The sequence below is a fragment of the Gossypium hirsutum genome, chromosome D12 (assembly GCF_007990345.1).
Source record: "Gossypium hirsutum isolate 1008001.06 chromosome D12, Gossypium_hirsutum_v2.1, whole genome shotgun sequence".
Classification (NCBI taxonomy): Eukaryota; Viridiplantae; Streptophyta; class Magnoliopsida; order Malvales; family Malvaceae; genus Gossypium; species Gossypium hirsutum.
Window position 1 is genome coordinate 2,134,571 of NC_053448.1, and position 24,319 is coordinate 2,158,889.

Genomic DNA, 24,319 nt, shown 5'->3' on the forward strand with positions numbered 1-24,319 from the left:
TAAATGATATTGGGATATTTTTAGAAAAAAAAATGGAATAGTACCTTAAAGAAGAAAACAGCTAGAGAACCGAGCCTTCATAACAGACGTTTTTCCGTATCACTACACTGTTTCCTAATCACGTTCTCACACTGCTACGCTATATCCACCCAAAACCAAGCCAAATCCCACCTTAAATTCCTTTGAAACATTCAATCCTCAATCTTCAGGTTCTGATATGATCCCATGATTCCATTTCCCATTACCAGTTCTTTTCACCGCTTTACTCTTCCAACACATTAAAACAACCTCTTATACTAATATGCAACAATTATTGTCTCCCACCATCTCCTACCCATCTCCACTTCTCCATCTAACTTCCCATCCTTTCCCTCCAAAACCCCACTTCTGTCCTACCCACAGGTTGAGCTTTTACCCCCCACCAAAAATGGCTTCTTTTTCTGGGTTTTTGGCTAAGTCTCAGATGGGCATGACTGCTGCTGCTGCTGCTGGTGATGGTGCAAATGGGTTCTCTTCACTGATGGACTATGTTGGGAAAGGAGGACTAGATGTAGGAGATGATTTACTTGTTTTGCTTTATCATATACAGTTTGCTTGCAAGAGAATTGCTGCTCTTGTGGCTTCTCCCTTTAATTCTGCTCTCGGGAAACATTCAGCTCTCACTGGTGCCACATCCGGGGCCGCTGCTTCTGATAGGGATAAGCCAAAGCCGCTTGATATTGTGGCAGTATGTTTAACTATGCTAATTTCGTCATTGAATTTCATGAAAATATTGCTCTTTTTTCCCTTTAAGTAGTATTTTCATGGTGCCCTGGTATATTGTTGGGCATATAACTCTTAAATAGTTTGGCTGCGATTATAATTTACATGAATTCTTAATAGTATGAATGATTGCATCATTGCAAATTATTAGAGCAAGAAAAGAGGTTGAGTTGATACAGAAACAGATTAATTTTAAAGATGTAAATCAGTCGAACTTTAGGTTTTCAATGCCCCTTTCAATTTTTTTTTAAACTAGAGTAAAAGGAATTGAGTAGGGAAAAAAGAATTAAAGTTTTCTGATATGCTAAAATTTTGGTTTTTTTTTCCTGCAGAATGAAATCATATTGTCATCTCTTAGAAATTCAGGAAAAGTTTCAGTGATGGCTTCAGAAGAAGATGATGCTCCAACTTGGATCAATGATGATGGTCCCTTTGTGGTTGTATTGGATCCCCTTGATGGTTCTCGAAATATAGATGCTTCTATTCCCACTGGAACAATCTTTGGGGTATATAACCGGCTCACAGAGCTAGATAATCAACCGACGGAAGAGAAGGCATTGCTGAATTCGCTACAGAGCGGAAGAAAGCTTGTAGCTGCTGGCTATGTCCTCTATTCATCTGCCACAATCCTATGCGCTAGCTTTGGCTCAGGAACACATGCATTTACCTTAGATCATTCAACGGGAGACTTTATTCTCACACATCCAAGCATTAGAATTCCGCCTCGAGGTAAATGTACTGGAATTTTGAGGGTTAAAATGTTATGCTCATGGAATTCATTGAGATATCTGATATTTGCTTCACAAATTCAATGGTATCCTATTTGGATTTTCTTACTGATGGTCTTCATTAACAGTTTGATTAAATGGGAACTTTTTATCATATGAAAGTATGAAATTAATATTGTTTTTTTTATCCCATTAATAATTCAAGCTCGGCCTACTTGATGATTCCAGGTCAAATATATTCTGTCAATGATGCAAGGTATTTCGATTGGCCTGAAGGTCTAAGGCAATACATTGATACAGTAAGACAAGGCAAAGGCAAATTCCCTAAGAAATATTCAGCTCGGTATATATGTTCGTTGGTTGCTGATTTCCATAGGACCGTGTTGTACGGTGGAATAGCAATGAATCCAAGGGACCATCTGCGGCTGGTTTACGAGGCAAACCCTCTAAGTTATCTTGCAGAGCAAGCTGGAGGCAAAGGTTCGGATGGTAAAAGTAGGATACTTTCGATCCAACCGGTGAAACTGCATCAAAGATTGCCTCTGTTTTTGGGTAGTTTGGAAGATATAGATGAGTTGGAAAGTTATGGAGATGTTCAACAGAAAGTAAACCCTGGGTATGAAGTTTAATCACTTTCGTTGTTTTAAACAGATTCATTGCTCTGTTTCTCTAAAGTTCACTCTTGTTTCGCGTTGTTAATACTTTTAGCCTGAAGATCACATCACAAAATAAAATCTTCAAATGATGTAAGTTCTCTAAAACTATCTCCAAAGGCTGCTTAATCTCCAGCCTTTTCACTCATCTATAGGAATCATGGTTCAGTGACAGCAAAATGTGCTGTTATTACAATGTCAACAGTCATGGTTAATTGTGAAAGGCAATAGGCTCTATGATTTGAGACAAAATTGACAAGCTTTTAACCCACAACGTCCACAACCTGATGTCCTGCACTATCGCACGTAAACCGAATCTCGATAACATAAATGCCAAAGGTTGCATGTCCTCATCTAGATACGGATCGGGTTTGTTGTTTTGATGCGTATTACCATGAATTGCCATTCTATGACCTACTCCTCAATTAATGTCGAATATAGGGTATTGAATGTTGCCAGAAATCAATGGAGGGGTTATCCAAAGGTACATTAAACTGAAGATCGTCCCTCTAGAGATGCTGATGATATATCCGTGTAAAGCTTGCAAAATCTCGACACTAGTGGGAAAATATTCACAGGTAGTTTGGGTGAACTTGGAACTTTAGCTACCACATTTCCCTGCTCAGCATCATCCAACTCCACGTACAACTCTACTGCCATATTTTTAGATTTGCAATTAACTGGTAATTTGTCTGGACATCTTTCATCATCAATAAGCTTAAGCCGGTTATACATGACGGATTTGATGATATTGAAAATCTATAAAAGATTGTGGATAATATCTTTCCGTACTGAGCTGCGATTTTAGTGCTAATTTTTAATTTCAACTCATCAAGTTTGAAATATTTTTCAAACTTCATACTAATTTGACGTCACATTCGAACACAATGACATTTTCAGTGTAACAAATTTATTAGTTCGGTAATTATAAAAAATGAAATCAATATTAAATTTAACTGAACTTAAATAGTAGAAGTTTAGACGGAGGAAAAGTGGAAAACTGGCCGCAAGACCTAGGGAATGGGGTGGCAGCAACTGCTATTGCTAGGGCCACCAAGAAAGTCAGGTTTCGAGATGAAGAGAGCTCTTCTATCGCCGATGGGCTAGCGTCGACAGCGGGGGGACTAATGCTCCGTTGGGGAGTAGTGGATGAATGAGACTACCAAATGAGAGGGTAATTGAAGATGATGATATCACACTCAAGGATAGGGATGTGGTTACTGAGACTATGAATATGTGTCGTCGATCAAATTCTCGTCGCGGGTTCATCAGTTAATAGAGGAGAGTATGAGTAGGTCGATTATTATTAAACTACTAGGTCGACGAATTGGTTATAGTGCATTTCACAATAAATTTTATGCCCTATGGAAGCCATCTCGGCACTTTCGGTTGATGGATTTCGATAATGAATACTTCTTGGTGCGATTTCAAGCGAATGAGGATTAGCTGGCCAGAGGGCCGTGGGTTATCTTTAGGAAATATTTAACGGTGCAACCATGGCGGATGGGGTTTGATCCGTAGCTCTTCTGACAGAGGTGATGGCTTGGATTCAGTTTTCAGGGCTATTAGGTAATTTATATAAGGGGATCCTATTAAAAGTGATTGGCGAACTAGTTGGGTGAATCATAAAGATTGATGATAACACAAAGAGTGAAAGCAGAGGACAGTTTGTCTGGATGGCGATGTGTATTGATCTAAAATTCATATTGAGGATCAATTGCATTGAGTTGAGTACGAGTCATTGTTGAATATATGTTATTGTTGCAGATGCTATGGCCACATGAAGGAGGTATGTCCTAAGAACAAAGACTGGGTGGTTCCAGATGAGGTGGTGGAGATAGAGAAGGAGAAACCGATTAATGTTGCTAAGAAAATTGAGGATAAGGACTTCGAGTCGACCACAATGGATAAGTAAGCAACGTGGTACGTCAGGCATTAAAGATTGGGGTGGTGTGAGGATCGGATTAAAGTCCAGTGTTCTTTTGGATGTGGAGGTGGATGATGAATGTGCGCATCTGGCGCAATTTGTGTAGGGATTGGGAGATGATAGACCGGTGGGGATATCACCGTAAAGCATGGGCAGCAAAAGTGTAACTGAATGCTGATTTTTAGCTAAGGAAAAGGGTAAGCGAGCAGTGGCTTCTGAGCCTAGACATAATAGTGAGGGGAGTAATGGCCATGCGAGCTTCGTACTACCTCTATCTTTGGGAGCCGAAATGACAAATGTATTACGACTTGCTCCTTGGTATCCAATGGCCAGATGGATGGGGAGTCGATTCGGTTCTCTACTAAAAGGGTTACTTCCACCTTGAATCCTCAATGTCATACGATTATTGTGGTTGACGAGAATTTAGACCAGAATGTTCAGCGGGAGGAAGGATCTATGGAAGATAAAATAGGGGAGGAGGATGTGACATTGGTTGAATGTTCTGAGAATGATGTTAACATAGTCAAATGGCGGGATGACCAGAAAGAGATCCCTTGTTGTAGGGTGTGCATGCGAGGAGGTGTTGCTTTAGTTCTTGTACGTTCGACTATGGAAGGTATTGTTGAGCGATTGGAGACTACTGGGGAATGTGATAGTACCGATGGTGATTTTACCTGAGACGGTGTTTAACAGCTGGGATTAGGGCCGTCAGAGGGATAGTAAGAATTATCAAGTTGTTGCTTATCTCTTTTCTCAGTGTGCTTGTTATGGAGTTTAATATTCTTAGTTGGAATTGTAAAGGGGCTAGACATCCCCAATTTAACCGTATGCTACAGGAGTATCTGAAGATTCACCATCTAGCGGTAGTAGTGTTGCTTGAAACTAGAGTTAGTGGTTTGAGAGCGAACAAGGTTGTTATGAGTATCAATGACTGTTAGTTTAGCAGTTGACAGTTAGTATTGTTAGTTAAACGGTTAAGAAACGGTTATGAACTTTCTCTATTAAATGGGCATGTATCCTCTCTCCAAATCAATCAAGAAAGAAGTTTATTTCACGTTACTTCTATACTTCAACATGGTATCACGAGCAACAGGTTCATAATTTTTTTTCTCTTCTTCATGGCTTCTGATCCTGTACTTGGGGATGATACTCCTCGTCACTCTTCTACTTTTTGGGTAGATCCTTCACGAGGTTCTGGAAGTGCTGTGTCGCACACAATCCATTCCTTTTCTAAGCATGACACTATCAAGCTCACCGAGAGTAATTTTCTTCTTTGGAAATATCAAATCTTGCTCATTATTGAAGGCTATGATCTTGAAGGTTTTGTATAAGGTACTGTTTCGGTTCATTCCCTCCTTGTTCCTGGTGTTGATGGTTAGTTGGTTGATAACCCGTTGTTTCTTGCTCACAAGAAACAAGACAAATTTCTTGCGTCTTGGCTATTGTCTACAGTGTCAGATGAGGTTCCAGTTCATCTCACGTCCACCAAGAGTAGTTTTGACATTTGGTCCGCTATTGAAAAGCGATTTGGTGTGAAGTCTAGCATTAAGATTTCAAGAATGTGACATAATCTATATTCCTTCAAGAAAGCCAGTCTTTCAATTAAAGAATATTTGTCAAAGGTGAAACGGCTGAGTGATAGCCTCATTGCTGCTGGAAGTGCTGTATCTGAGCAAGAACAGATCAGCATTATCTTAGCTGGACTCTTGTCAGAATTTGAGTCTGTTCGTGGGATTGCTTCAGCTACACCGATGTCTCTAGATCTATTGACTGAGTTACTTCTTGACTGTGAAGCTCGACAGTTGGATATTTTGACTGAAGTTCCTATGCAAGCAAATGTAACCTCTTATTCCAAGAATTCTCATTCTTCCAAATCTACCGATGGTTCAAATAGTTATGGTTCAAGTTTTAGACAATGTCCTAGGGAACATGGTAGAGGCTGGTTTCGTGGTCGAAGTCGCAGTAATAGCAGGGGGTGGACACGTTCCAGACCACAGTGTCAGTTGTGTGGTAAGGTTGGGCATGTTGTTCAAACTTGCTATCATCGGTTTAATGAAAACTTCTCTGGTGTGGACACTAATGACTCAAAAACTGTTAACTATCATTCTTATGAACAAAGCTCTTCTTCCTGTTGTAACTTTCATTCTCAAGCTCCTGCACAGGCCTCTCGATCTTCTGCTACAGGTTCTTCTGTTTAGGCTTGGTATCCGGATTCTGGTGCCATGAACCATGTCACTCCAGACGTGGACAATCTCTCGTCCCCTTCGCCTTACACATGTATGGATAGGGTCTCTATAGGAAATGGTGAACGAGTCTCGATATCTCATGTAGGCTCCTCATCGATGGTTTCTGGATCTAGACTGTTTTATCTTAGAAATGTACTTCATGTACCTACTGTTTGCGAAAATTTATTGTTTGTGGGTCAATTTGCTAATGACAATTTGGTGTATTTCAAATTTCACCCCTATCTGTGCTTTGTGAAGGACATTCAGACAGGGAAGGTGCTCCTGGTGGGCCACATACATAAAGGCCTCTATAGGTTTGACGTGTCTACAGCTGATTCTTTCAAGTCACCTGCTGCACCAAGGGTCAATTCTATGAGTATGTGTAATACTTCGCGTATCTCAGTGCCTTTGTTGTGGCATCAATGGCTCGGGCATCCATGCAACAGTGTTCTCTCTAAAGTTTTACGAAGTTGTAATATTTCCTTCAAAAATAATTATCTGCCGAGTGTTTGTTCTACTTGCCAATTAGGCAAATCTCATAAACTTTCGTTTAGCACGTCTACAACAGTGTATTTCGTCCCATTTGAGCTTGTTGTATCTGACGTTTGAGGACCAGCTCATGAGAAATCAAATGAATTTTCTTACTATGTGTCCTTTGTAGATATGTACAGCCGATATACGTAGTTGTATTTTATCAAGGCTAAGTCTGAGGTATTGAACTGTTTTCTTCATTTTCAACGACTGGTTCAAGATCAGTTTGGGTTCTGCATAAATATGCTTCAAACAGATTGGGGGGTGAATATCAGTCCCTATCTGCTGAGTTGTTTAAATGTGACATTCAACATAGACTTACGTGTCATCATACCTCGGAGCAAAATGGTGTGGTTGAGAGGAGACATCGACAAGTGGTTAACATAGGGTTGACACTTCTAGCACATGCATCTCTTCCTTTGAAATTTTGGTCCTCTACTTTTTCCTATGCTGTACATATAGTCAATAGGTTACCCTCGTCTTATTTTTAAGGTGCCAGTCCTTATGAAATGTTGCATAAAAGTCTGCCTGACTACTCCTGCTTGAGCATTTTTGGTTGTGCCTGCTTCCTTTATTTGCAACCATACAATAAACACAAGCTAAAATTTAGGTCTAAGTGCTGTGTGTTTCTTGGTATTGAGGCTAATCATAAAGGGTATATATGTCTTGATGACACTGGTCGTATATTTGTGTCTCGACATGTGGTTTTTGATGAGACTCATTTTTTATTTCAGCAACGCCCTCTTTTCAAGACTTTGGTTAATTGTCATCAGCAACCTCGTCAACAATCGTACATTCCTCTTGTTGTACCTACAGTTCCCTCGAATATTATGGTGACTAGTTCTGACAACTTGAACCTTGTGCCTGATTTTACACCAAGTCACCCTATTCCAAATATATCAGCTCAGCCATCTGACTCTTGTGATGAACAATGTGAGTCCTTGCCTATAGTTCAATCTGATTCTCCAGTCCGGGCTACTGAGAATTTTCATCCTATACAAACCCGATCTAAGTCTGGCATCTACAGGCCTAAGGTGCTTACTTCAGTTGTGACTACTAGGGAGCCAATCTCTATAGAAGAAGCCTTTCAGAGTTCTGAGTGGACAGCAGCTGCACAAGCTGAGTATCGGGCTTTGATTTCAAATAACACCTGGGACCTTGTACTATTACCTGAAGGTAGAAGGGCGGTCGGATGCAAATGGATATTCAAGGTTAAAAGGAATGCTGATGGCTCGGTTGCACGGTACAAGGGCCGTTTAGTAGTTAAGGGATATCTTCAAGAAGCTGACATTGACTTCGACGAGACGTTTAGCCCTGTTGTGAAAGCTACTACAATTTGAGTGGTCTTGACACTTGCCATGTCTTTGAAATGGTCTCTCCGTCAGATTGATATTAATAATGCATTCTTAAATGGTGATTTAAGTGAAGAAATATATATGGTGCAACCACCAGGTTTTGAACAACAATGCGGTAATGGCCAGCAGCTGGTATGCAGGTTGAGGAAAGCCTTGTGCGGGCTCAAGCAAGCCCCTCGAGCTTGGTTCCACAAGTTAAGGGAGTTCTTATTTGGAAATCAGTTTGAAGCTTCAATGGCAGACAATTCCCTCTTTATTCATAAATTTGGGAATTATTTGATGTATGTCATCGTCTATGTTGATGACATCGTGGTTACTGGTTCTGATTCAAGAGCTGTAGATCATTTTATTACACGTCTCAACCACTAGTTTTCTCTAAAAGATTTGGAGAGGTTAAACTACTTTCTAGGTATTGAAGTAACTCCCACCGCAAATGGACTCATGCTAAGTCAGAAGAAATACATACTGGATCTTCTTAAGAAAACATCGATGGAAAAGTCAAATTGCTCTCCCATACCAATAGTCTCCACTTGTCGTTTGTCCGCTCGTGAAGGAAGCATGGTTGAAGATGGGAGTTTCTTCAGGAGCATCGTAGGTACTCTCCAGTACATAGTGATTATCAGACCAGACATTGCATTTTCTGTAAACAAAGTCTGTCAGTTCATGCACAAACCACTCGATACACACTTTAAAGTTGTAAAAAGGATTTTGAGGTATTTACAAGGCACCTTAGATTATGGTCTTCATTTCCATCGTACATCTAGGTTTGTGCTTGAAGGTTACTCGGATTCCAGCTGGGTATCTGACATCGATGATCGAAGATCCACGTCGGGTTACTGTGTTTTTTGGAGAGGAAATCTGGTTTCGTAGAGCTCTAGGAAGCAATCTGTTGTCTCCCGCTCTACAGCCGAAGCAGAATACAGGAGTTTGGCAAACGCCACTACGGAAATAGTCTGGCTTCAGTCCTTGTTAACTGAGCTATGTGTCCTTACTCAGAGGAAATCTTTGGTCTGTGTGATAGCTCCGCTGCAGTTACTTTTGCCGGTAACCTAGTCATGCACTCAAAATTCAAGCATGTGGAACTAGACATATTCTTTGTAAGAGAGAAAGTAGCAGCAGGAATAATTCAAGTTGGACATGTGTCGAGTCTGAATCAGGTTGCTGATGTGTTAACAAAACCATTGGCTGCACTTATGTTTAACAACAGCAGCTGTGGGTGGCTCCAAATGAAGAACAAGTCAGTCAAAAGAAAGGAAGTTAGGACAGCACGGGAAATGTTATGAGTATCAAGAACTGTTAGTTTAGCAGTTGACAGTTAGTATAGTTAGTTAAACTGTTTAGAAACAGTTATGAACTTTCTCTATTAAATGGGCATGTATCTTCTCTCCAAATCAATCAAGAAAGAAGTTTATTTCACGTTACTTCTATACTTCAACAAAGGTGATTAAGAAATCCAGCTTTAATTGGTCTCATATAGTGGAAGCTAAAGGTTTTTCTAGTGGGATTTGGATTCATTGGGATGAATCAGTGCGCGTCGAGGTTCTATGTAATCATAGCCAGTTTGTGCATTTTGCAGTAGTTTCGAATTCGTTGCAGCAATGAGTTTTATGTACTGCAGTTTATGGTAGTTCGAATAACTGGAAATAGAGATCCCTGTGGACGGGACTGAATGCAGTAGCACAGGGTATAGTTGAACCATGGGTACTTTTGGGTGATTTTAATGCTTTGTTGCATACAGATGAGAAACATGGTGGGTTGGTGAGTCGTATGGCAACTTGCAAACGCTTTCAAACCTTTCTATTTGACAACAATCTTAAGGATTTGGGGTTCAAGGGACTTAAATTTACATGGTGTCAAGGTCAGGTTCACGAGCTGCTCGACCGAGTTCTTTATAATGCATCATGGGAACGACGATATCAGTTTTCTTCTGTGTATCATCTCCAGCACATTAAATTTGATCATTGGCCTCTCCTCTTTGTGTTGAATGACTCTAGTCGACCTAGTGAGACTAAGACGTTTAAGTTTCTTTTTTCTGGTTGGTTATTTCACAGTGGCTTGATACGTTGGTTAAGATGTGTTGGGATGACAATTGCTCACTTGTTGAACTGGTCTAATAGTTTGTGGTTGATGCGTCGGATTAGAATGAGAAAGTTTTTGGTAGTATTGGTAGGCGAAAAAGAGAATTGATAGCTCGATTACGAGGTTTGCAAGCAGCTAGGATGCTTACAGGATGCTGGGATCTATGTTGCTATTGTTTTGGAGAGTCGGAGGCGAACGGGGACTGGAAATTTACGATGGCGCTGTCTGGAGCTAGGATGGGTGAAGACGAATGTTGATGGGGTTGTGTCGGGAAGAACTTGTCAGGCGATGACTGGGGGCTGTTCCGAAACTATTATGGGAGCTGGGATGTCGGGTTCTCCAAGAAGATTGGAATCACGTCGGTGCTCCACTCGGAGCTGTGGGCGGTGTTAGATGGATTAAAAGTGCCTTGGGCTTAGGGATTCTGATAGGTGGTTATGGAGAGTGATAATATTGAGGCCTTACAATTACTATGCCGAGGATCGAGAGGGGAACATGTATGCTCGCTTGTTCGATAGATTATGGGGATGCTTTAGTGACACTGGACTGTCAAGCTAGAGAAGGTGCCGAAAGCTTATAATATTGCTGCAAATTTTATGGCTAAGTGATTGTTTGCCGAAGGTACAGGGTGCTGGTGATTGTTTGCACTTAGTGAAGAGACAGTCGGAGAGCTGTTGGAGGTCGTTGCTTTCTAACGTAGTCATGGCTGTCGGAGTTGATATAGTTGAATAGTAAAATTTTAGAGTTTTCCCAATATTTTAGGCGGCTCGATTACAAATAATTGATTATTAAGATCTAAAACATCTATTCAACAAAAAATTCTATGATAAAAACACGTGTGACTTTGAAACTTTTTCATATACCCATTGGTTTCTCTATCGAAACCCTTAATGTTGTCCTAGGGTAAGAAGCACACCACCAATCACCGTCCCAAATCCTTTTTGTTAGTGAGTGGCATAAAACGGTAAATTTGATCATGAATCAAGGGCCTTATCTCAAGCCTCTCATCTCCTTCCATCCTCCCCAACCTGCTTCCATTCCGTCTCAATCGCTTCACCTTAATTAATTATTTATTAAGCCCAGAATTTCACTTTAAATTTTGTTTCATTATAAATTATTGTTTTTTTTAATTCTTTAACCTTAGTTTTAATTTCTCTTCCTGAGTTTCTCTATATATTTAATTATATAATATTCTGTTGCATTTCTTGTTTTTATTTTTCCCCTTTTGGGGGAGATTTTGTGGTAACTTGTAATGTTAAACGAATGGCGAATTCGAATCACCAGCGAACGCCAATGTACGGTTCAGGTGCCGCGAACATGCAACGGAACATTGACGAAGAAGAAGACGATGACGTTCCAGGCGGAGCCGGAGGAGGAGGGGAAGAGTCCGTGGATAACCCTCAGATTGGATTTCAAGAAAACGGTGCCGTTGTTGCGGTTATGAATAATGGCATGGACGAAGCTTCTCATGCCCACGTTTATGGTCAAGGATCTGATTCAACCTCTGCTCCTGGTAATGGTGGCGCTGATCAGCTCACTCTATCGTTTCAAGGGGAGGTTTATGTCTTTGATTCCGTTTCTCCTGACAAGGTTCGTTTTCCTTTTCATCTGGGCCTTTTAGTTTTGAATTTGATTCGTATGTTTGTTTTTTAAATGTTGAATTTTTTATTAAAATTGTTCACTTGTTGCATCTGGTTTTAGGCTGATTGGATGGATTTAATGATTTTTTTGTTAGTTTGGTGAATTATGTGGTGGCCTATCCTGTTTTAATGCTAATTTAGCTGATGACTCATTGGTTTTTGCATCTATATTCTCGTTTATACAGTCAATTACTGAATTGCTTTGTTTCTAAATAATGTCGTGGGTTATGCAAGAAAGATCCTCTCTTTTCTCCTCAATTGAAGTGGATGCTATTAGGGCTTAAAGTTTCAAATATGAAGTAAGAAAAGGGAAGTCATGATTTGTGGTGCTTGATATTTTCAGGTACAGGCGGTGTTGTTACTTCTAGGTGGATATGAAATCCCTTCAGGCATTCCTGCAATGGGGACAGTGTCTGTTACTCAAACGGTGCGCGTTAGATCAATCATCCTATCTATCTTGTGATTAGTTCTTTTAAGAGGATTCTGTTTTTGTTCCTTTTCTTTTTTTTAACATCTTTAATGGCATTCTCCTAGGGCTTAAGTGACTTTCCTGGGAGGTCAATTCAGCCACAGAGAGCTGCTTCTTTAAACCGGTTCTGGGAGAAGAGAAAAGAGCGGTGCTTTGAGAAGAAAATCCGCTATACTGTGCGGAAAGAAGTGGCCCTCAGGTATTTCAACAATTGGTTTCACCTCTTTTTCCACATTCTTCTTTCTTCAAGACAAGATTGTTCTTCAAGTCGCTTGCTAACATACTAGGTGTGGTTTGTTAGGATGCAACGTAAGAAGGGTCAATTCACATCATCCAAGGCAATTTCTGAAGAAGTAGCCTCAGCCTCTTCAGGATGGAGTGGAACACCAGGTTCTGGGCAAGATGAGAATATTCAAGAAGTTTTGTGAGTAGCTTCTCCCAATGATCAAATGATGTTGTTTTTAAAAGAAATTATCATTGGATTGATATCACCCCTCAGTTGAAGTTGTAGTTTTCACTTCAGCTATCATTTGTTATGTTCCTATAGATTCTCTCCTTTATATTTTGCATGTTTTTTCTGTGTAGATGTACACACTGTGGAATCAGCTCTAAGAAAACTCCTATGATGCGTCGTGGACCTGCTGGTCCAAGGACTCTTTGCAATGCATGTGGACTCAAGTGGGCAAATAAGGTTTGTCTAAACCAGGACAGAGTTGTTCATAAGTCTATTCCCCATTGAATTGCATGTAGATTGTGAACTCAAGAGAGAGTACTATAAGATGATTGACAATCTTCTAACTCTTTGTTGATAATGCGTTCTTTGCAATTCTAATGATATTTAATCACACAAATTTATGATTAGTTCTTCTGATTGTCAGGGAGGTGTATATTAAGAGTTTGGCAAGATTATAACCTTAATATTCAGTTCTATACTTCCAGTTGATTTGTTTCTGGCACCACTTAAACTTAATTTGTTTGATGACTCAGAAGTAAACATATCCTTTAAGCAATACATCATGTCTTCTGCATTCTAGTAACTTGCGGAGGATGATTCATGATTCTTATAATCTTCAATAATTGCTTGTAATTCTTTGGTCATTCACTTGGGAAGTTCTCATTTGCAGGGTGTTTTGAGAGACCTTTCAAAGGTTTCTACAGTAGCAATCCCGGATCCAACTGTAAAGACTGCTGAGCAGGTTTTGCTAGCTCAGAATAACAGTATTGATGATTGTTATTTATTACCTTTTTTCATTGTGATAAAATCCTGAATGCCCCTTGAATCTGATTACATTGTTACTCCTTGGGTGTTTATCAGAGTGATGCTGAAGCTAACGAGTCAGAGGCTGTAACTGTAACTCCAGATGTTGTATCTTCATCTAATGGGGATAACTCCACTGTCACTGCTGAAAGATGATTAACAAGATCCTTCTGCTGTGGTGAGTGCTATGTAACTTGATGTTTAAGGGGCACAGGTCGAACTTTGTTGTAATAATTGAGTTCGTTTGACAACTGTATATATGGTTCATTGCCGATCATTATGTAACTGCAGAATTGCGAAATACAGCCTACATGGTGTCTGTAGGAAGATTAGAAATGATTTCTTCCTTTAATATGCGTCGAAACCAGAGCTTGTTTTGACAAATTCCTTTCCTTTCCTTGTAAAAAAGTGGAAATATTAAGATAAGCTTGAACACAAGCAGCTGGGAAAAGAGGCACTTTCATTTCACCACTGAATGTCCCAAGTCTTGAGGCTGCAATTCCTAAAGAATGTCTGCTTAGCTACTTTCTTATTATTCTCAATTCTGCCTCCTGATTGTTCTGTTGCGTCGTGTGTTTTGTCTGTACACTTTTGTACGTTTCGCAATACATGCACTGGATGTGTTGTATATGTGTTGGTTGTGATTTCGTATCGTGTTTAAACCGGTCAGGTAAAACCCCTGCTACAGTAGCTGTTATGGGTCTTTTCTTGCCTTCCCCATGCTGCTCTACATATCGGTTACCCAGAGTCCAGGCACTAGCTGATTCAACATTTTGGTTAACCATTCTTGTCCAATTTGCAACATTTTCAACTCTAACGATATTCAGCATTATAAGAACTAGACGCTCACCTAAAATACTGCAGTTTAGGGCACTCCATTGCAATTTACCAAGGTTTTTATTATACTTATTAGCTCCTTTTTTTGCCTACTTGTTTTTATAATTTTTTAATTTGAATAAATGAAATTATTGTACTTATTATTTGAAATATAGGGTAAAAAACTGAAGGTAATTGGAAATGATTGTTTGCAATTTTTTTTAAGGTACAATTATAATTTGCAAGTATAATTAATACATTTGTATAAACAGAATTTCAAATTCAATCGACATGTATTAGAATCAAACTATATTCATTTGATGAAAATTACAGTGAAAATGCAATAAAATTTCTAAATGGAAAATAACTACTTTAAAGGAGGGGGAAAATATAAATCAAAATGAAAATTCCATTTTGTATTATTTACTAATATAGATAACGTTAGAAATCGTAGTATGAGGTGAATATCAACTACTAAATTTTTTTATTTAGTATTAAATAAAGATATTTTATTTATTTTTAAATTCTTTAAATATTTTTATTCATCCCCAATAAAAAGCTTAAATATATCTTCACGGAGAACTGGAACGCTATTGCTTTGGCTACATTAGGAAGCAATTTCAAGCCCCAGCTTCCTCGGATAGTACTAGGTTTAATGCTTTTATCATGTTTGTAATGAGCCAGCTTAGGCTATTGTTTCCATAATTTAATATATCATGTTCCTCTTTCTAACCAAAAATGAAAGAAAAATAACTTAAAAAAGAATTCAGTCGTTTTTTTCCCATTATAAAAGATCAAACCCATTCATCACATCTAAAAAATGGGATAGAAAATAAACTTATCCCTCCCTTATAATTACATATTGAAAATTTTCACCGGACTTCATAAAAATAAATCCACAACCATAAAAATGGGGGGCAAATTTCAGTCTTCAGATCATGCACAAGTTGGATGACAGCAAAATCTAAAACTTTTACAATGAAACAACAGTAATTTTCATAGCTTTTATGATTATTATTCTTCAACTTCTGCCGAAATTATGGAATCCAAAATTGCAATTATCCGTTTCTTTACAGGCAAATCCAAAAAACAACCAGGCCAACGGACACAGACTCCATGGCTAACATTCTTGATCCAAATGCATTATCACCCAAATAGTCGGCTGTGTTTACTGCCTGATGTTAACAAATAGGGGAGCGAAAAGAGATTGCGAAAAGAATGGTTATAGGAACAGAAAACTATCATTTCTGACAAAAAAAAGAGCAAGTTCCTCGCTCCCATTATTCTTCCCGGAGTGATAAACAATGCAAATAACCCTATATTATGGCAGTAGAACAAGGAAATATATGGAGTCAAAATAAAATGCATAAAAGCTAGGAAATAACACCAACTTACCGATATGCCAGCTTTGGTTGGAGGAGTTCTGAAGATCTTGAGGGAGAAAAATTAGACTAAGCAATCAAATGAATATAACGCCTCCATATTTGATAAAAGAAACTTGGACCAACCTGCACAGTTTCACGTTCAAATGGCTTACAGATAAACTGTGGGATAGAGGCCTGGCATGTAATGGCGCCCATTTCCATTTGAATCTGCATTGGCAAACAAGTGTGACTGTAGTTTGCCCGAGTGAGCTGACTTGCGAGGTTTTGGGTTTTTGGAAGAAACTGTATAAGAATCATTTGAACTACTACTTAAAGAATACATTGATGATGTTGGCAGTCCATGAATCTCCGGCAGCCCTGTTGGATCAGAACCCAGACTATATCCCCTCTCAACTGTTTCAGCTTCCAATGGCAATTCATCCAATGTCTATTCAAAACGATTTAAATAAATAAATAAATGTGGCTGCAGCTGCACTTAATGTTGTAATTTAGTAAGAAATTAAAAATTAAGCAATAGTACGCATTAACGTGAATGCAGACAAGGAAAAAGACATTTGGGTCATGTCCTCTTCACAAACAGATTAAAAGTCTAGTGATTGCTCTAATAATCAACATATGTAGATATGCAGTTAAGAGAACCCACCCTGAATGCCAGTTGGAGAACTCGAAGTGTTTCTCGAGTACGTTTTCTCTTAGAAGCGATCTCATCAGGTTCTTGTAACATTTCTTCAAACAAGTTTTCTCTGTTTTGGATGATAAGACATACAGGACACTCGAAGGTAAACAAAGAGATTATCACAGAGATAAATAATTGAAATCAAGTCAAATGGCAGAAAGCTTTATATCACCTGTAGAGCTTTTCGATAAAGACATTGTGAAGTTCACGTTTTGTATGGTTTACCTAGACATTGATATCAGAGATCACTACTCATGTAATGCTTCAGCTTAGCAATGCAATATTGCACCATAAACTATCATTAGAAAGACATGGCTTATACGGTTATATTTACAAAGTTACAACAGTTTCAGGTTCCAAATAAGAAATAAATGAACAAATTTCAACCAACTAGCTAGCTCCATGTTATAGAAGTCAAGCTGGATACATTCACACAATCATGTATTTCATCACTGTTCTAACATAACTAAAATACATCAACCACAGACAAAAGAAATGGTATCCTAGTTCAAATTACATGATATATGCTCCTCTACAGATCAAAATAGTTGAGAATAGAAATCAACATACTTAGCACCAAATATTGTTTACATCAAGCCACACAGATGCTGAACTGATAAGGTGAAAATTTGAACTTAATTTCACTAGAAAGACTTACAATCTTCTAACTTGAATACCATAATGCCTTCTTTCTTTTGGCCAGACCCATAATGTGTTTTTGGATTTCAGTCATCAGGAGCTTGAATGTGAACATGGATAGATAGCAGAAAGAGACCAAAAAATACACAATTAGCAAATCTACTCAGTTTAAACTTACCAAGAAATGCATAATTGCTTTGGGCACAGAGTCCTCTATGTTCTTCCTAACAATGTCATAGTATGATCTTAAGAGCAGTTTGGTAATAGCAATTTCAATAGCTTGAGTTTCTGAACGGTCTTCTGAAGGCCTCAATACAGTTGGGGGCTGAAAAGAGTAAAAAACATGCTTGTCAAGATCAGAATAACATTCTTTTTTTAATTTAGCACTGGATCCTTGATGAATTTATCTGATGTGTACGCACCTCTCTGAGATGGATCATGGAAAAGGAATGTTCAGCATCATGAACAGGTTCACTATATGGCTTGTTGTTTGTTGAGCTCTCTTTCACTGATGTGCGGTTATCACTGCCACCAAATATTGATGGAATACCCCAAGTTGAAATACTTGTGCTTCCTGAAAAGACCCACACTCATTTTACTCTTATGCTGCTTGCTAATTAATCAAAATAGGGTGAGAACTATAAACACAAAATTCACATTGGAAAATCAGCCAGATCCCTTTCAAAAGGAAAAAAGGGAGAGAGAATCCTCAATATTTGGCCATCCTACATAACTATCATAAAGAACATCAGATATTGCAACAACAAATTCAAAACGACAGCCTAAAATGCAGTACCAGTAGATGGAAGTTTTTCACCATCTGCAACAGGACGGACTCCCTGCACAAAAAATGAGTAAAAGGCTTCTCAAGTTATTTACGTAGAAAACAGACAGATGAAGGAGAAAAAGTTACTGGAAAAAACGAAAAACAGGCAGGGAAGGAAATGCATATATTGGGCAGCAGAAACACAAATTTTCATGCCTGATCAGCAACGATTCCATTAACTTGTCTTGCAAGAATAGCCCGAGATTTATTACTTCTTTCAGAAGTAAGTGCCTTATCAGGCTCTGAACCATCCTGATTAAGTCAACAAAGAAACACAGGAAAAAATGAAAAGGAATTGGGATTGGTATTTGAAAAAGAACAGAAATAATACCAGAGAAATTACCATAAGTAGAAACCTACCTTTGATCTGATAGGTAAAGGAACTCTGGAATTCTTTATCTGCTGATTGGCAAGTTCTACAGCCTTGCTCCCACCAATAAAACTTGGGTGAGAAGTATTTATGTAATCCATCTGCAAAATTAAATGGCATATAGCACAAATCACTACAGATCTTTGAAAAGAACATATGAATGTAACAAGTATTGCACTCAACTGTATCAACTTCATCTCTTGTAACAGGATTAAGAATAGATACATAAAATAATATATAAAAATAAAATTAGCAGAAATACCTCCATTTCAATAAGATGTCCTATCATTGTCTCAGATGGTTCGAGGCCTTGTCGGAGAAAGTTCCCAATAACTTGGTCCATATGTCTTCTCAGAACAGGAAATCGCTGCAGTTCATTCACCATGCAGCGATGGCTAATCTGGAAAGAGGACAATTCTATTATAAATCTAGATTGTGAAGCAATAAAGATGAGGGACTACAATAATAATCTGGAAGAATCACCTTTATTAACTCATCATATATGAACCTTGCACATTGAAGGCTTGGATCTAGCAAACGTGCTATTTGCCTTCGAACAAGCACTTCAAACGGAACCTATACATAAAAACTAGAATTATAACCAATATTCACTGAGATTAACATGAAATAACCCCAGGGAACAATTTGGAAAACAGCAATGTAGATCTGTATAAAAAAAAAAATCTTAGATTAGACATTTGAATTAGAAGACACTATAACCTACTTCTGGAACAAATAGTGCAGATCGAGGACCATTCGCATTCTCAATGGCAGTTCGAATGCCATCGTTGGTCAAGTCTTCACATGGATCAACCTCCTGTGAAACAAATCAATTAACATAGAAAATATTTACATAAAAACCCTCTTACAAAGACATGTTATGCATCACCAATTTATAAAGTTGCACTGCAGGACTCCTAATGTCTGTTTTAAAGAAAGCAGTAGCTCATGCAGGAAGTCAAAGGTTTTATTGTATTGTTAAAAAAGGGAGGGAAGGTGAGAAATTAAGATCATGAAACCAGATAACAAATTATATAGATAAGGTTGCCATTATTTAACTTTCTTATCCTGCCGTAGTAGAGAGACTGCGCAAAATAACTCATGGGGTAGTGAAATGCACATATCAGTAGATTGAATAAAAATATTAATCGTAAAAGATAGTATTTTATAACCAATATTTTGTACAATTACGTGCATAGTAATTAACAACTAACTATTGTAAGATGGTGTGAGGAAACACCCTAAAGACAAGGAGATGTATAATAGAATGCACATTTAACTTCAAATGGAAAGCGAATCCAACTAACTAGGCAAATATCAAAGCACAAATATCAGTCTACAGTCTACGCACCTCTAAGCTCTTGACAAAAATTGATTGGAAAATGTAATGAATTCTTGCTCCACCAGACAGCTCACATGTAGACATTTCTTCATTTTTCCCCTCTACCATTGATGAGAATGCTGGTTCCAACAAACCATTATGGTATCATTACCAATTTAGTAGATTGTAAATGATAGGTGTTTCAGAATATTAATTTTACAGACAGCCAAACAAAAAATTTACCTTCACAGTACTTCGAAAGAATATTCAGGAGAAGAGCTCCCTGGCCAGCCTATAGATTATAAAACCATAATTTTGTCGTAAGAAAATTATTTCAGTTACGACTCAACAAGGGTCGTGGTAGGCAAACAAATATACATGCCTTTGATTCTGTAATTTCTCCATAGCTTGCATGCTCCTTTGCCACAGAAACCAGTGCAGAACTAATGCGTGATTTCAGGCCAGGAAGTATTGCCTTTATATGTTGTACTAAAATCTACATTAGAAACAGCATAGAAAGACTCATCAATTAGATAAAAGAAATACAGCACAACTAGGTCACAAGGCTCAACTAGTAGGATCGCAAGTCAGTCCCCAACTACTTGCACAAGGCCTTCAACAGATGCTATAAGCATGAGGGTGATTTGATTAAGATAAAAGGGAAAAGGAAAGAAGAAACACTCCAAACATAACCAAGCCTACAGAAAATTGCTCTAGATAAGAGTAGAATGATGCAAGTTTACAATCTGGTCAGAAGTAAATGGGAGATTTTTCTACCAAATGCATAGCACAGAGGAAAATTAATAGGATGACAGGGTTAAGTAAACATCAATAGAAAGTACGAACACTAGAAAAAAGCATTGACATTTAGATTTTTTTCAATTATACCCCATAAAAGTTCTGGAAACTTCAACTAGCAAATATTTTACCTGGTTCAACTTCTTTGCCAATTGAGGAACACCACAACGATCAGCTAGACTAGTATATACCTGTGTACCATCAAAAACGAATAAGCCAATTGTAGATGGAAACTGTATCAAACAATGAAACTAAAGGTTGGTGCAGCCATACCGGACGACTGCGGAAGAACTTCTCCTCTGCAACAAGGGCATCCTTGATACTCCAGTTGAGTAAAATATCCTGTTTAGAAGACAATATTAGAAGTGCAATCAAGTTGTCAGCACTAGTAAAATAAGGTACCTGATAATCAGTATATGAAGTACAAGTAAGAGCAAAAATGATAACTTATTAACCATTAAAATTGCGTTTAGTTGCTTCGGTAAAGGGAAGAAATAAATGGGTTCAGGAAGTAGAATTACCCATATGAAAGTTCTTGTACGTGGTCCGAGTAACCATTAAAGAAGTCATATAGAAGCAAAAACATGATAACTCACTAACCATTAATATTTCTTACAGTTACTTTTGAGGAGGGAAAGAAATAATTAGGTTTTTGAGGCAGTAGAGTTACCCAAATCAAAGTTCTTGCATAATATTTATTGATATGTTATGCTGTAAAAATCCGCCATGCATTTGGTTTAGCACCTCTGAAACGTTTTAGTGATTATGTTTTGATGTCTTTGTCTAATCATCTAGGTTTATCAAATTCAAGCTCCATTTTGCTCTAAGCTATATATACTTCATGTTGCCTAAAACTGTAAAAGCTTTGAGGATATCACACACCATCTGAAATGGGCAGTTAAGTAACATACAACCACAAGAAACAAAATGACAGGACATTTAAATGGACAGGAAGATCTCAAAATGAAAAATGACTAAAAAGATTGACATATGTCTTAATCCAAAGAAGAAATATGAAGAAAGACAAATTTGCCTTTAGAGCATCTTGAATTAATAACTATGGCATAAATTTGAAGAAAATAACTGTAAAAATGAGAAACCTTCCACATTAACAATGTACAAGAAATAATTTATTAAGAAAAGTTTTATAAAATACAGATTGATGAATTAATATCTTTATTTCTGTTAGGTTCCATGGTTACCTCCTGACTTCGATTTACAACACCTACATAACCAAGTCGAAGAGGAACCACTTTTCCAAGCAACAGGTTACGAGCATCAGTACCTCGGTCCATTATATCCAACTAATCAGAAACCAAAAACAGCTTAAACATAAGTTTGTCATAATTAGAAAGGAGATTTTCACGTTGAAAGATGCACCTTTGTAATAACACCAATGGTTCTATAACCTGCCGAACACCAAAAATTAGAAAGATTGTTCAACTAAATAAATAGCAACTCAATGCTGAAGTGAGATTTTGATAGTAGAAATTACCATCGGGATCAGCATTTCCAGCAATTTGAAGTGCATCAGAGTTTGCCAAGTCTGAATTTGCAGGAGTAACAGCAAGAATCAGACAGCTTGGCTGTTTAATATACGACATGATCATTGTTCTAATTCGAGCTTCAATGTCTGAGGGCTGGTCACCCACAGGAACCTTTGTGATTCCAGGAAGATCCACAAGAGTGATATCAAGAACATTTGGGGAGAAAATCTTAAGTCGAATTTGCTTGTCTGACGCACCTTTGTTTCCTCCAGCCTCCCTATTTGTCTCAGCCTGCAGTCAATAGATATTTATTTAAGGATATTTTACATTAACAGAGAAAAAAGAAACACTCAACACCACAAATTATATATATTGTTCCTTGATTTGATAAAACTATTATTAACTAGAAAACAATAAAAAGGCTAGAGTTTTTCAGATACCCAAAGGGTGAGAGAAAAATTCTACTTACGATCCTTAACCAAGAACAGCTAGATTAAGTGATTCACTTTTCTACTCATTGTAACCATCAGTGCAAAGCCTAAAGCCAAATAATTCCTTCTGGCAAGCTCCCAATTTCCCTAATTACAAATTTCAGTACCACCAGCTACTGCATCTTTGTTATTCAACATAGAATCTAATAATATCTTTCTCGCTTCAGTATTATATATATAGCAATTCTAATACTCCTTAAGCAACCAGTTTGCAAAGGAAAATTTAAAAATGTCAACTTAACAAAAATACATATTAAAACCCCAAATTTTTGAATTGTATAAATGAGTAACTTTTGAATTTCTCAATCATAAAAGGTAAGCAATAAAGAACCTGAATCTCCCTGCGAATCTCAGAAAAGTCATAGAAGCGCTTTCCAGGCAAGTGAAGGAACTCGCCATACTCCTCCTCAGAACCATCAGGTTTACGCTTGGTCTGGAGGAGCTGAAGGACGAGAGGGCGGCGCGTGCAGATATCAGAACCGCGAGGCAAGAAGTCACGGCCAACGAGTGACTCAAGTACGCTGGACTTGCCACTACTCTGGCTTCCGACCACCGCCACCTGCGGCAACTCTATGGTGGACTGGCTACCCAGCTGCGCGAAGATGTCTTGTAGCTTGTTCACAATCGGTATAACGGAAGATCCCAAAGGAGCCGCGGATGATTGAGGCGGCGTCGATGCAGCCGCTTCTTCAGCCATTGAATTTTAATGATTGATCGATTGATGAAAAGATTTACAGGATTTTATATGAAAATGCTATCAAGCTAGGTTTTGGAACTGACTCTTTATTTTTCTTTTTCTTTTCTAATGCTTTGTGTTTACTAGAGATAAAAGAGATCTTGAAGCTTTGTTCGTATGATTGAAATTGAAGCAGACTATGTAATTGTGGCTTGGGAATTATATTAATTAATTTATTACTGTGGTATTCATTTTAGCTATGCGTTCTCCAATGCTTCGGGAAATCAATATGAAGTTCTAATTTTGGTATTTATATTATAAATAAATAAAGGTTAAAATGTGCTAAAAGATCTTGTACTATCCATGGATTTGGATTTTAGCCCTTTATTTTTATTTTAAAGCTTTTGCTATTCAATCTCCAAATTCCTATTTCTCAGCAACTGCCCAGTTGTTTATCTCCGTCAGTCAAAAATAGGGTTCCTAAATGCTACCGACCCAAAGCTTAAAAGAACATGTTGCCATCGTGGCCTTCCCATTTGGCAGTCACGATCTAACCATCCTAAGACTGGCGTGCAGGTTAGCTCGTGCAGCTCCGAATGTGCAGTTTTCTTTCCTAGCCACAGCGAAGTCTAATGATTCCATTTTTTCCACTTTTAAACTTGATGTTCCGAATAATATCAGAGCTTACAATGTGGAGGATGGTGTGCCCGCGAATGATGTTTTTAGTGGAAACCCAGTGGAGAGATTGGACCTTTTCCTTAAAGCAACTCCTGCAAACTTTCAAAAGGGCTTAGATGTTGCAGTCATGTAAGCTGGCAGGAGGTGCTAGCTGCTTCGTCACGGATATGTTTTTGACATTTTCCGCAGATATGGCCGAGGACATGCAAGCTTTTCGGACATGGTGGTGGTGACGAAAATGGTGGCAAATTCCAACCAAACTTTGGAAGTTATTCCAGGGTTATCTCCAATGCACGTTAGACATTCGAAAGAAACGTTCTTTTCTTACATATTGAGTAAAATCGGGTGTGTTTTACCTCGATCTACCGCCATTGTTATGAATTTCTGCCAAGAACTTTATCCCACAGCACTCTTTGATGATCTCAAATCCATGTTTCCAGCTTTGCTGAATGTTGGTTTCTTAACGCAAGAACTTCCCTTGCCTCCATTACCACCATCGGATTCAGATGCGACAGAGTGTCTATCATAG

The 24,319-nt window shown here is 38.2% G+C and overlaps 5 protein-coding genes across 15 annotated transcripts; 4 read left to right on the forward strand and 1 right to left on the reverse strand.

Annotated features, from left to right (window-relative positions):
• The first annotated feature begins 34 nt into the window (after positions 1-34).
• On the forward strand, positions 35-2,339 carry LOC107947382 (fructose-1,6-bisphosphatase class 1). The gene is made up of 3 exons (XM_016882040.2): positions 35-727; positions 1,095-1,491; positions 1,719-2,339. Exons 1-3 carry the CDS (start codon positions 302-304, stop codon positions 2,117-2,119), a joined length of 1,224 nt encoding a protein of 407 aa, XP_016737529.1. The 5' UTR covers positions 35-301; the 3' UTR covers positions 2,120-2,339.
• A 3,300-nt stretch (positions 2,340-5,639) lies between these two features.
• Positions 5,640-6,942, forward strand: LOC121224617 (uncharacterized). Its single transcript, XM_041108188.1, has 2 exons — positions 5,640-6,397; positions 6,554-6,942. The coding sequence occupies exon 1, from the start codon at positions 5,822-5,824 to the stop codon at positions 6,266-6,268; it is 447 nt and encodes a 148-aa protein (XP_040964122.1). The 5' UTR covers positions 5,640-5,821; the 3' UTR covers positions 6,269-6,397; positions 6,554-6,942.
• Positions 6,943-7,180: 238 nt separating this feature from the next.
• LOC107947383 (GATA transcription factor 24) lies at positions 7,181-14,606 on the forward strand. 4 transcript variants are annotated; one of them, XM_041108186.1, is made up of 8 exons: positions 7,181-11,850; positions 12,244-12,327; positions 12,435-12,568; positions 12,671-12,793; positions 12,955-13,060; positions 13,494-13,565; positions 13,685-13,805; positions 14,298-14,606. In XM_041108186.1, the coding sequence occupies exons 1-7, from the start codon at positions 11,524-11,526 to the stop codon at positions 13,781-13,783; spliced, it is 945 nt and encodes a 314-aa protein (XP_040964120.1). In that variant the 5' UTR covers positions 7,181-11,523; the 3' UTR covers positions 13,784-13,805; positions 14,298-14,606. The 4 variants fall into 4 exon arrangements, with proteins under 4 accessions (XP_040964120.1, XP_040964119.1, XP_040964121.1 ...); XM_041108185.1 differs by lacking the exon at positions 14,298-14,606 and adding an exon at positions 13,919-14,095; XM_041108187.1 differs by lacking the exon at positions 14,298-14,606 and having other exon boundaries at positions 13,494-13,587; positions 13,685-14,095.
• A 663-nt stretch (positions 14,607-15,269) lies between these two features.
• On the reverse strand, positions 15,270-23,393 carry LOC107947384 (dynamin-related protein 3A). 8 transcript variants are annotated; one of them, XM_016882045.2, is made up of 23 exons: positions 22,768-23,393; positions 21,954-22,236; positions 21,839-21,867; positions 21,661-21,762; positions 20,732-20,800; positions 20,590-20,649; positions 20,043-20,156; positions 19,904-19,952; positions 19,691-19,800; positions 19,064-19,156; positions 18,823-18,915; positions 18,602-18,739; positions 18,330-18,440; positions 18,126-18,221; positions 17,940-17,982; positions 17,566-17,717; positions 17,322-17,468; positions 16,677-16,729; positions 16,472-16,571; positions 16,149-16,255; positions 15,952-16,035; positions 15,839-15,874; positions 15,270-15,618 (listed from the first exon to the last, which is right to left on the reverse strand). In XM_016882045.2, exons 1-23 carry the CDS (start codon positions 23,131-23,133, stop codon positions 15,612-15,614), a joined length of 2,442 nt encoding a protein of 813 aa, XP_016737534.1. In that variant the 5' UTR covers positions 23,134-23,393; the 3' UTR covers positions 15,270-15,611. The 8 variants fall into 8 exon arrangements, 4 of the variants coding, with proteins under 4 accessions (XP_016737534.1, XP_040964124.1, XP_016737533.1 ...); XR_005922209.1 differs by having other exon boundaries at positions 15,839-16,035; XR_001697097.2 differs by having other exon boundaries at positions 15,952-16,255.
• Positions 23,394-23,596: 203 nt separating this feature from the next.
• On the forward strand, positions 23,597-24,319 carry LOC107944949 (flavonol 3-O-glucosyltransferase F3GT2). Its single transcript, XM_041107873.1, has 2 exons — positions 23,597-23,919; positions 23,980-24,319. Exons 1-2 carry the CDS (start codon positions 23,597-23,599, stop codon positions 24,317-24,319), a joined length of 663 nt encoding a protein of 220 aa, XP_040963807.1.